The 12658-nt window shown below is 42.0% G+C and overlaps 1 protein-coding gene across 7 annotated transcripts in view; it reads right to left on the bottom strand.

The window, feature by feature from the left end:
- The window catches only part of COL14A1 (collagen type XIV alpha 1 chain), a 225477-nt gene that overhangs the window by 202030 nt on the left and 10789 nt on the right, over positions 1 to 12658 (bottom strand). For all 7 annotated transcript variants that reach the window (XM_043484139.1, XM_043484143.1, XM_043484145.1 and 4 more), the window contains exons 2-3: positions 10034 to 10159; positions 4832 to 4948 (exon numbers count right to left, since the gene is read on the bottom strand). In XM_043484139.1, coding sequence (XP_043340074.1) covers positions 4832 to 4948; positions 10034 to 10121 — 205 coding nt within the window. In that variant the 5' untranslated portion in view covers positions 10122 to 10159. The remainder of the gene's footprint in view (positions 1 to 4831; positions 4949 to 10033; positions 10160 to 12658) is intronic.

Genomic DNA, 12658 nt, shown 5'->3' with positions numbered 1-12658 from the left:
AACCCACTCCAGGATTCTCGCCTGGAGAATCCCGTGGACAGAGGAGCCTGGAGGGCCACAGTCCATAGGGTCACAAAGAGTTGGACACGACTGAAGTGATTTAGCAGTCAATAAAATTAAAATTATGTTAAGCCTGAAAAACGAGGATCCTATCACCTCTGCTGCCCACCACTAGGAGGCAGAGCTGAGCCCTTCTCCTGCAAAACCCATCGCCATACGCGCATGTACGTCCAAGAAGCTAGACTTGGTTTCAGAAAATCCATCATGTAAAACTCATCCTTGACAAAGTGCATCAAATGAGTCTTTCACAACGTGTTTCACTAAAAAGAAAAAAAAAATGCCTTAGAAAAACTCTGTGTACTAGAATTCCTCTCTGAGAGGCAGAGGGTATACTATTTTAAAGACTTTGAGAATCCTGTAATAAAAAACTTTAAGTCTGTTTAGAATGGCACTCTTCAAATTTATTTGACCATTAAACCATTTGATTGTATAACAGCTATCACATCCTGCTAAATATCACAAAAAACGCTTTGGGAAAGCCTGGTATAAACAACACGCAGAGCACATCTCCTACTGCTAAAACATCTACAAACATCCTGCGTCTAGATTCACTTATTACTCCTCTTATTTACTCTATTTATTTTAGGTTTGATCAAGTCGATACCGGAGTGTCAAGACTGTTTTACTGGTTTGGGTCACTGCAGTAAGGACACTGGGTCACCACGGAAAATAAACCCAGTTTTCATGGAGAAATTATCTGCTTTCATCCTCCATTTCTGTTTGTCATTGGGGTGTTTAAGCAAGTGGAGGTCTACTTTTGGAGATGCTATAGCAGAGAGGGCCGAGGGGTGAGGCTGAGGTTGGTTCAAAAACCACCCAAGTCATTTCTTTTTTAAAAAATTAATTTTATTTGTTTATTTACTCTTGGCTGCACCGGGTCTTCACTGCTTTTGCGGGCTTCCTCTAGTTGTGGTGAGCAGAGGTTCTTCCTCGTTGAGGTGTGCAGGCTTCTCACTGCGGTGGCTTATCTCGTTGTGGGGGCTTCCCAGGGGGCACTGCTGGGAAAGAACCTGGCCTGCCAACACAAGGGACATAAGAGACTCAGGGAGACCTGGGTTCAACCCCTGGGTCAAGAAGATCTCCTGGAGGAGGGCACAGCAACCCACTCCAGTATTCTTGCCTGGAGAATCCCATGGACAGAGGAGCCTGGTGGGCTACAGTCTATGGGGTCACAGAGTCGGACACAACTGAGCGACTTGGCACGTGTGCACACGTTGTGCTCACACTGACTTGGCGTGCATGCACACGTCATGCTCGTACACGACTCAGTGACTTGGCATGCGTGCACACGTCCTGCCTGCTCATGACTGAGTGACCTGGCACGTGTGCACACTTCATGCTTTTGCTCATGACTGAGTAACTTGGCACGCGTGCACACGTCATGCTTGCTCATGACTGAGTGACGTGGCACGTGTGCACACGTCATGCTTTTGCTCATGACTGAGTGACCTGGCACACGTGCACACGTCATGCTTGCTCATGACTGAGTGACTTGGCACGCGTGCACACATCATGCTTGCTCATGACTGAGTGACGTGGCACGTGTGCACACGTCATGTTTTTGCTCATGACTGAGTGACTTGGCACACGTGCACACGTCATGCTTGCTCATGACTGAGCGACTTGGCATGCATGCAGACGTCATGCTCGCACATGACTGAGTGACTTGGCATGCATGCACACGTCATGCTTGCTCATGACTGAGTGACTTGGCACGTGTGCACACATCATGCTTGCTCATGACTGAGTGACTTGGCACGTGTGCACACATCATGGTTTTGCTCATGACTGACTTGGCACGCGTGCACACGTCATGCTCACACTGACTTGGCACGCGTGCACACGTCGTGCTCACACACGACTCAGTGACTTGGCATGCATGCACACGTCATGTCTGCTCATGACTGAGTGACTTGGCACGCATGCACACATCATGCTTGCTCATGACTGAGTGACTTGGCACGCGTGCACACGTCATGCTCACACTGACTTGGCACGCGTGCACACGTCGTGCTCGCACACGACTCAGTGACTTGGCACGCATGCACACGTCCTGCCTGCTCATGACTGAGTGACCTGGCACGTGTGCACACTTCATGCTTTTGCTCATGACTGAGTAACTTGGCATGCGTGCACACGTCATGCTTGCTCATGACTGAGTGACTTGGCATGCGTGCACACGTCATGCTTGCTCATGACTGAGTGACTTGGCACGTGTGCACACATCATGGTTTTGCTCATGACTGACTTGGCACGCGTGCACACGTCGTGCTCACACTGACTTGGCACGCGTGCACATGTCGTGCTCACACACGACTCAGTGACTTGGCATGCATGCACACATCATGCTTGCTCATGACTGAGTGACTTGGCACGCGTGCACACATCATGCTCACACTGACTTGGCACACGTGCACACGTCGTGCTCGCACACGCCTCAGTGACTTGGCACGCGTGCACACGTCATGCTCACACTGACTTGGCACGCGTGCACACGTCGTGCTCGCACACGCCTCAGTGACTTGGCACGCGTGCACACGTCATGCTATGAAGCACAGGCTCTAGGCAGGCTTCAGCAGCTGCAGGACACGGGCTCCACAGTTGCGGCGCAGAGGTTTAGCTGCTCCATGGCATGTGGGATCTTCCTGGACCAGGGATTGAACCCATGCCCCTGTGCTGGCAGGCGGAGTCCCATGCACCGCACCCCCAGGGAAGTGCCCCAAGTCACTTCTAAGGGTCTGATCCTTCAGTCACACTTGCTTGGAGTTCTGAAGAGTTTGGTGTTACCAGCAATCAATCCAAAAAAATTAACCTACTGATTCCTTAGAGGGAAACTAATTACTTTTCAAGACATAGGGAATTCTCAGAGGTACCACAAATAAGGGACTTATATACTGACTGTTAGCATCATAATAATGTTCAAGAGCCTCTTAAATTTCCCATGATGGCTTATTTTAGAAAACAAACTGCATTTTTAGAAGTCAAAGTTTTTTAAAAATCAGGCAGTGCTCTAAAATGAAAACTCTGAACGAAGGCTTGAGAATAAAATAAAGCTGTCTGTAACTGAGTCACTTCTGCGGGTCAACATGCGGAAAGTGTGTATCGTCTTCTGAGCCAGAGTCATTCTACGGAGTCTGTGCCTAACTTGTGTTAATAAGGAAAGGTTTCCTTTAGTGACCAAGCAAGAAGCCAAACATTCCATCTGTCTGTTTTGTTTGAGATTTTAAATCCACTATGGAGTAAGATGTCCCCACTTATAAGTAATTGAGCATCTGTCTTCCTCTTTAAATGAGTGGGGATGAGGTCTCCAACAGAAGGGAGTCCAGCTTTATGCCACCATTTTTATCACCAACAGAAAGAACAAATGTTACATTTATATAAATATATACACATTATACAAATAGGCTATTACTAAGTATTCATTTACTATGTGAAAATGGATTTTATGCAAGAAACCAGACTTGAGAGATACACTACAGAGCTTCTTTGTTACAATCAGGCCTAAGGCTCACTGAGCCCTTAAGATCTGCTGGTCACTGTTCTAAGTGCTTTGCATTTACCGGCTCATTTAGTCCCCACGACCAGCTTCCTACGTGAATATGCACGGGCAACTTCACACTCAGGCACCAATGCAAAGGGTAGGCTGGGGCCCCATATTCTATATTTGCTCTCAGGTGACGCGACGCTGCCGTTCGCAGACCATGATCTGAGTTTCAAACCTCACAGCAGTCCCATGAGGCGGGCACCAATTCTGTTGCACTTTCCACAGAAGAGGAAACTGAGGCGCTGAGAGACTCAACAACTCCCTGGAATGAAGGAACTGGGGTTTGCACTCACGCCTCCATGACGACCATGCAGCAGAAGCATTCCTCTGCATGCTCTGTATTTTTGTCTGTTTGTTTTGTTTTTTGGCCACACTACATGACTTGCAGGATTTTAGTCCCCTGACAGGGATTGAATGCCGGGGCCCTGGCAGCAAGAACGTCAAGTCCTAACCCCCAGGGAATTCCCAACATGCTCTGTACTGTTTCAGTCTATTATAAATCAAAAACATGAAAGGAGAAAGAAAAGACACAACCAAAATTTAATTGTTAAACGTTTTACACAACTATTTTATCCTCATGATCAGTAAGCTTAATTTTTGCCTTTCTTAATGCATCATTTATGCCCACTGTGTCTACTTAGAGTTTATAACTTAATTCATCATTGCTGAATAACATTCTATTAAGTTAATTAACTATAGGTGGTTCAATGGTAAAGAATCTGCCTGCCAATGCAGGAGACTCAGGAGACCCAGGTTCGATTCCTGGCTGGAGAAGATTCCTTGGAGGAGGAAAAGACAACCCACTCCAGTATTTTTGCCTGGAAAGTTCCATGAACAGAGGAGACTGGCAGGCTATAACCTATGGGGTTGCAAACGAGTGGGACACAACTTAGCAACTAAAGAACAACATAATTAATCATAATTTACTCAGCTGGCCACAACTGTTGGAGGTAACTTTCAACTGTCAATATACCAAAAGTATTCATCCATGTTGAAACAGAGGTAGTGAGGATTTTTGACAGTATGAAAATTATGGTGAGCCCAATAGCTAGTCTTTAGATTTGAGGCAATATTATTTTCTTGAGTAGAGGATAAGATTTCAAGCTCAAAAGATTAAATAAAACAAAAGTCTTTCAAATGAGATTAAAGCAACACTTAGCACTATACATTTTAGTTTCCTGTGTGCCAAAAGTTGCTAATACTCTAAAATACAGTTGATTCTTTTACCTGAAGCTGGAGTCACAAGAAGTTTGTATCCACCAAATTTCCCTCTTGGAGCCTTCCATGAAATCTGGATACTATCATGAGATAATACATTATATCTTAACCTTGTGGGTGGAGCGACTGAAAAGGAAAAACAAAAATTGTTTAAACACTGAAGCTTTTAAACTTTCGTTGTTAAATTGAAAAGCCAAAGTAATGTCATCAGAATACTCAAGACCTCACGTTCTTTCTACAACCTCGTTAGTGAGTTGATCTGTTTGCAAACTAACACAAACCCAAAAGCATTTGTTTCTGACTCAAGAGGTGAGCATTTGCCAAGTAGTACTAATCTTGTGTACTTTTTCCAGTAGTCATGTATGGATGTGAGAGTTGGACTATAAAGAAAGCTGAGCACCAAAGGATTGATGCTTTTGAACTGTGGTGTTGGAGAAGACTCTTGAGAGTCCCTTGGACTGCAAGGAGATCCAACCAGTCCATCCTAAAGGGGATCAGTCCTTAATATTCTTTGGAAGGACTGATGCTGAAGTTGAAGCTCCAATACTTTGGCCACCTGATGTGAAGAACTGACTCATTGGAAAAGACACTGATGCTGGGGAAGATTGAAGGCAGGAGGAGAAGGGGACGACAGAAGATGAGATGGTTGGATGGCATCACCGACTCAATGGACGTGAGTTTGAGCAAGCTTCGGGAGTTGGTGATGGACAGGGAGACCTGGTGTGCTGTAGTCCATGGGGTCGCAAAAAGTCGGACACGATTGAACGACTGAACTGAACTGAACTGATCTTGTGACAGACAACTATAATTTAGGGTTAGAATGTAATACCCTAGTCTAGCTTAATTAATGAAGCCAACCTTGCAAACTAATTTTATTACATTATAAGAATGAATGTTTCTACTTTGAACACATAAACTCTTATAATCTATGTAGACCGTGATCTGTTTTATGCCTCTAGGTTTTCACTTTATTAATTCAGTAACTTTGATGTGATAATTTAAGGCTATGGCAGACATGTTATAGCAATAAGATCACTCTTTTCCCAGAGCTCACTGAAGGGTCTACGCTGCTTTTCTGTGTGAATCGTTCAAGCTTCAAAACCTGCTCTTGGAACCCAACATCAAATGTTCCAGAATTTCAAAAGAAATGCTTTCATAAGATCTCTACTGTATAATATATAAACTAGTTTGTCACAAAAGAAAATCTAATGCTTGACAGAAAAGTTAGCACTTATTACCTACTTCTGTGCCTGGCCTTTCTTTCCCACTTTACGACAGCATCCAGGGAAGGAAAGAAATACTCGTTTCAATAGGTATGTGGTATTATGTGGGGATTAGATGTTAGTCTGGTCCCTAGTTCTGTCATTTATTAGATGAATAATCTCAGCCAAGTGATTGTTCCTTTCACAGCCTTGTTTTTAGAAAAGATGGCAGCAATACTTTCTGCACAGAATAAGTGACAACATTAAAGAGAATGATGAATATAATCTGTTGCAATATGTACTCAACAAATGTCTGTTCCCATCCACCCTTACTTCTCTAATGGATGATCTCTAACGCTTATTGAATATCCACAAAAATACATACTGTCCCAGTTTTATACATAAGGGAAGCAAGGAGACACTAAGACATTCATCCAAGTTCACATACCGGCTCATGACCATCTTTGACCCCAAACAAAATGCTCTTTTTCTTCAGGTGAAGATTTATATTAAGAAGCCACCCTTCACTGAGCTAGAAGAATGAGCGATTTACTCCTGAACAAGCTCTCCGCTCATCTGAAATCAGTAGCACCTAAAGACACAGTCTTAAGAGCAGTGTTCTCTTTCTACAAGCCCTTGGCTGCATTTTAGTAAAGAATGCTAGTCAAGCAAAATAAACACACTAGCTTCCCATTCTCAGTTTGACATGAATGAATCTACATTTCTCCAGCTTATGGGAAAGTATAGATTTATCGTAAGAACTACTATTTCGAGGTACAAGAGATGGCTGGCTAAACGCAAATTTGGATCAACAGAGAAAGTGATACTATTTTGCTTCCTCTGGAACTTGGGGAGAAAAATATATAGATATATTCTTATTATTTACAGAAGAAAATTAAAAATAAGAATTTTAAAATGTTAAACAGTACATGTAGTTTCTGAGCCACCTTGCCAATGGGCTGGTAGACATCCCTGGCTGAGCTCACTGCAAGGTTTTGCATGGATGCCCACAGGAAGCGGGCATGCCTGGGAAACATCAGTGAAAAAGCACAAGCAGAGGGGAGGCTGCCATCAGGGAAGTCTCCAAAGCTCACCCGATTCATCTGCACCCCAGGGGTCCTGACATCTCAGGAGGGCAAAGAACTAACATTCAGGATTCCTAGGTTAAATGTTAAAAATCTCTGTAGTACGTTCTACCCAGGTTATTGTTCTTTAAATGCGAGCTTTTAGCTTGCAACATCTTTTGAGTCAATAGCTGACCTGAGCCTCCAGGAGAAGTGATGAGGGCGATATGGACCGTACCAGACAGCCCAGATCACACCCAGAGAACATGGATGGTGCTCCAGGGCCCAGAATGGCAATGACTTCCACTGAACTACTCCAGGAAATAAAAGTGAAGCAAAGACAACAACCCAATCCATCAACATTCAAAAACAATTTACAAATGGTTTATATGATGACGGTCCCATTACAACTACTAGTGAAAAGCAATATCGCCATTTTCTTTTATCAACAGAACCTGTCTATTGCTTATGTATGCATAAACAGTCTCACAGTTATTAAAAGAAAATCCTGGTTAGACACAAAGTTTACATTTCCTTCAGGTTTTTGCCTTTAGGGGAAAAACACTGAAAAGAAGATATGCTAGTTAAGAAAGAAAGCAGCGTGAGGTCACAGCTTCGAGCTTCAAAGCCAGCTCCGCTTCCACGTGTGGATGGCGCTGGGACTTCCACCAAAGCAAGGGCAGAAAGATCAACAGGAACACGGGGAGTACAGTGCGGAAGCCACTGTCCTCATCTCACGGACCAAAAACGTGTGTATATGTAATACCAGAGCTGTGATTTTTCTTTCTCCAAGCACTCAGGAGCCCCTTCAATAAATATATGTACTTAACTCCAGTAATAAATATAGATGCTTGCGTGAACTTGACTCAAAAGTTAATCTGTGTCAGTTAAACCTTTTTCTTTTAATTTCAAGGTATTTTTTCCTTTTTGATGCAGTTGTAGATGGGACTGTTTTATTTCTCTCTTTTTTTTCTTGGAATATAATTGCTTTACAATGCTGTGCTAGTTTCTGTACAACAGAAACTTGGTGCTGCAAGAAAGTGAGTCAGCTATATGTACATAGACCCACTCCCTCTAAGCCTCCGTCCAACCTCCACTCAACAATTACAATTTATTCCTCTTAAAAAAGACAAAAATTAAATGTAAAGCTTGATTTCTGGCACACGCTGAGAGCCCGGAGTAAGCCAGCAAACTCATCCTTCGTACAGTGACATCAGGCACTCTATGTGAGACAGGGCCAGTTACAACATTTGTGAAAATACAACCTTCATTCCAAAGGGGGACTGCAAAGGGAGACTAAGGAGCATCCAGTTGTTGACGTCAGGGTTAGGCTCGTTGCTGAAACTACAGGGGTATTTTTATTTTGTTGTGCTGTATTTTTTTGAGAGGGAAGATTTTTCTTTAAAGATTTTCACCGCAATCATTCTCATAGAAATCAAAGCTCAAAGGCAGAAAAGGAATGCTTATTTCATTCTAAAAAAAACCTCACTGTTATCAGGTACTTAGGAAATTTCATTTCATAATATGACTATTCACTAAACGACTGATTTTCTGCCCTCCGTTCCTTCCTTCCTTTCTTTCACTTCCACTCAACTCAGCTGAAATCTTGCTGTTTTGACAAGGGACAACCTATGTTTATTTCTAATGGAATAGTCTCACTAATTTCTTGAAACACTAATTTTTACTGCCAGGGAAGTCCCTCACTGAAACAGCGCCTTTCACCAAGGAACACTGACATGAAGATCTCCTGCTCCTCCCCACTCACAGTCACCTCCCTTCTGAGTTTCCAACAGCACCTTGGTTTTCTTCCAGGAACAGCACGCCCTCCCCGCGGCACGGAGCCTTGGCCTCGCTCTCTGTCAGCCATCCTCCCTTGGCAAAGCGGGGAGAAAACGACTCAAGGCAGCCAGGCAGACTCTCCCAAGAATCTGAAACTTGTGTCCAGCCATGGGAGGATGGAAAACAGCTCTGACATTTCATTCCAAAAACATGCTCTGCAAGAAATGGTCACTAGTTCCTAGAAACTATATCCAGCGTGTTCCCGGGTTCCTACACTTCCCAAAGCTTAATTAACTATTGTATGAGCTACTTCATTATCTACCAGTAAATATACTTTTTGCTTAAACTGGCCAGAGAAAGTTTATTTTATTTGCAACCAAAAATCTCTGAGTGATAGAAATGGAGCCACGTGGGCAGTGAGAGTATTTCCCCTTTCAAAACACAGTTTAGGGTGCTATCTCAAAGAAATGACTTCGCAAAAGAGACTGAAACAGCAGGAAACTATTTGGCTTATTTTTCCGAGTGATCTTCGAAAATCCCAAACAAACAACAAAAGACCTTAGCTTTAATCTCATTTTTTAACTAAATGCATTTAGAGAACACTTGTTCTATAAGTAGGAGAAATTAAAATTTGAGGGAAATTTATCATGGGATATGCTAGAGGGTTCTTTTTATCTTGCAAAGAATCTATTCAGCATCTGTCAGGCCCTTAGACTGGGCATTCAGTTTTAAATAAAGGAGCAAAAATAAGGACCAGGTATGAAGTGGCAGAAATATTTTGTAGACATTCTCTTTAAGAGACAAGGCATGATCGAGACACAGGCACACACCTTACAGCTCCTCATTAATAGAACTGATTTTGCAAATTTGACTTTACTTATCAAATTTGCATGACATTTCAGAAGTGTATTAAAAATGAGCTATTTAACCAACTACTGCAAAATTAACATGCTCAGCCGCTGGTGAGCTATAACTTCATCAAAGTTGTGGCACATCTCTACAACGTAAACAGCTGGTAAAACTGAGAAAAAGTCAACATGTGACCCTGCCTAAAAATACAACTGAACCAGTGAAGCACTAGTAAGGTAAATAAAATAAAAAATGATCATCAGAACCAACATGGCTAGACTCCCAGACCCCCATGAATTTCTTAAAGTTTTCCATACCTTGACCCTGGACAATGGTGCAAAAATAAGTCATCACCAAAAATGCTGGAAACACCCAGTACTGCATCTTGCAGTGAAAAATCTTCATTTTATTCCTTGTTTTTCACATGGGATGTAACAGCAGTCCTAGAAACAGAGAGCACAGGGGTATTTTGAGAAGGCTGAAAATAAAATATATGTAGTCATCTAGGACAGGCAAACAAGCCAACATGTACTGGTATTTTCAGGAAGTAATTCACTCCTTAGGGCACTGTATATTTCACTCTAAACATAAACTAATAAAAGGAAGATTTTTGACGAGATGCTGTAGATGAAGAGAATGATTGGGAATACATGGTCATCCCCCTGTTTAACTAACACGGAGTGACTCGGGATCCGATGCGGATGCTGGAGCAGCAGCCCACTTAGAGCGCCTCTGACGCGGGCAACTGCTTCCTGAATCCTTCCCTAATGAATTCTTTGCTGGTCCTTCTACCCGGCAGCTCACTGGGAAAGGAGTTGACTGGGGCCTCTTTAGCGGCTTCTTAGCAGAACTCAGGTCTGCTCAGGAGGCGCTGTGAGCTGCCCACACAGGGTCCCTCTGGGGGGGTCACATAACTCACAAAGGAAGGCAGGGCAGCTGGCAAGGACTTGGAGCGCCAGCTCCACCTGGATTGCAGCCCTTTGCTGCTGCCTGACCTTCCAAAGTTCCTGTAAGACTGACACCAGTCAAGTCTTTAGAGATGAAGAGTGTCCGAGGACCTCCAAGGTTCTGTCCGTCTTGGGTCTGCGAGCAAGCCTTCAGAGTGCTCCCAGGCCTGAATTTTTGCAATCCTGGACTGTCTCTGCAACTCATTGGATTACCAAGAGTCCCTTTAACATCTGCTAATCAGACACTTTTCAGACTCTAAAGAGCCCTCAGGGAACCCTCCTCCCAAGGTAACTTATCTTTCTTGTATCTGTGTTACTACTCTTATATCATGTCAATTTTGTATAACTGTTTTCTTCTAGATCTATGTTAATGACCAAAATTGACTGAGAGTATTCTTTTCTTAAAAGGTCTGGTGTCAAGATCATTCTAGCTTGATTTTTAAAAATGTTAGGAAGTTTTCCATATTTTCATTGTTTTGCAATAGCTTAAGTAGCGTGAGAATGATATACTCTTTAAAAGCCAAAGAATAATTTGAGAGAGAAAATCATATGAGCCTATTCCCTTTTGGAAGCTATTTCCTACACAACTTTAGAATATCTTTTGTCTTATTTATAAATCTACTTAGCTTATTTACTTCTTGGTTTTCTAGTCTGGATACTTTCCCATGAAGTTGTTCTTCTAATTTTTTAAATTTTAAATGTATTTTTTAACTGAAGGATAATTGCCTCACAGAATTGTGTTGGTTCCTGGCAAACATCAACACGAACCAGCCACAGGCACACACCTGTCCCCTCCCTACCATCTCCCTCCTCATCCCGCCCCTAATCTTTTCATTTTGATTTTCACATTTATTAGCACAGGATTGTGTGATCTCTCAGCCTACATCAGATTTTCTTGTATAGCTCCATTTACTGTCATTGTTGTTTACTTGCTAAGTTGTGTCAACTCTGTGATCCCTTGGACTGTAGCCTACCAGATTCCTCTGAATATGGGATTTACCAGGCAAGAATACTAGAATGGGCTGCCAATTCCTTCTCCAAGGGATCTTCCAAACCCAGGGATTGAATCACATTTCCTGCATTTACAGCTGAGCCACTTGGGAAGGCTCCATTATTAGTACCAAGCTGGTGTTTTTCTAACTTTCTCTTTTCTCTCCAAAATAGACAAGCTAAATATATGTCCAGATTATAATTTTTTGAGGATAGTTTTTTTTAACTTGCAATATTATTTTTTGATTTCTAATTTATTTAGTTCTGCACTTAATCTTTGCTTTTCTGCTCTTAACTTTTTTTTAATTTTTGCTGTTCTTTTCGTTTATTTAGTCCTTAATGCAATATTCTTTATTTGAGGCCATTAACTTTTCTCTGGATATGCTTGAGCAGCCACATACAAGCTTTAATTGCCTTTTAACACAAGAGTTATTTCAGTGAATGTAGCTAAAGATAATTCAATGAACCTTTAAAACAACATGATTTAATATGATTCATGCACTTAAACTTAATCTGGTTTTATTCCAGAGGAACACAGTATATCCAGAGAAATAATTCTATTCCTTCAAGTAATCATTCATAGAAAATTTTCCTTGGCAGCTACTTTTTATAATATCCAATGACAGTCTAGCATGCAACTCTTTCATGTTGCCAACTAAAGGAAGATACACATGCTTTAATAATCACATAAATAATCAAGTTAAGGTCCTATAATTTAAAAAAATTAAAGAATGTACTCATTTATATTTAGAGGTCCAAAAAATATCTCCCCCAACCAGCCTACCAGACTTCCAAAATGCTAATTACTTAAGAATATTTTAAATTAAGACATTCACATACAGACAACAATGGCCAACATACTGAGTGGATATTTTAAATATATATGGCTTTCTAGCCTGGATGAATTTATTATTAATTTGTTACAGATTAGTGAACCAACTATTTGTCAGAGCACAGAAGAAACGGGACAAATGGAGAATTCAGACAAAATATAGGGAGAAAGGC

This window comes from Cervus canadensis, chromosome 12 (genome assembly GCF_019320065.1).
Source record: "Cervus canadensis isolate Bull #8, Minnesota chromosome 12, ASM1932006v1, whole genome shotgun sequence".
Taxonomy (NCBI): domain Eukaryota; kingdom Metazoa; phylum Chordata; class Mammalia; order Artiodactyla; family Cervidae; genus Cervus; species Cervus canadensis.
This window is presented reverse-complemented; position numbering and strand designations above follow the sequence as displayed.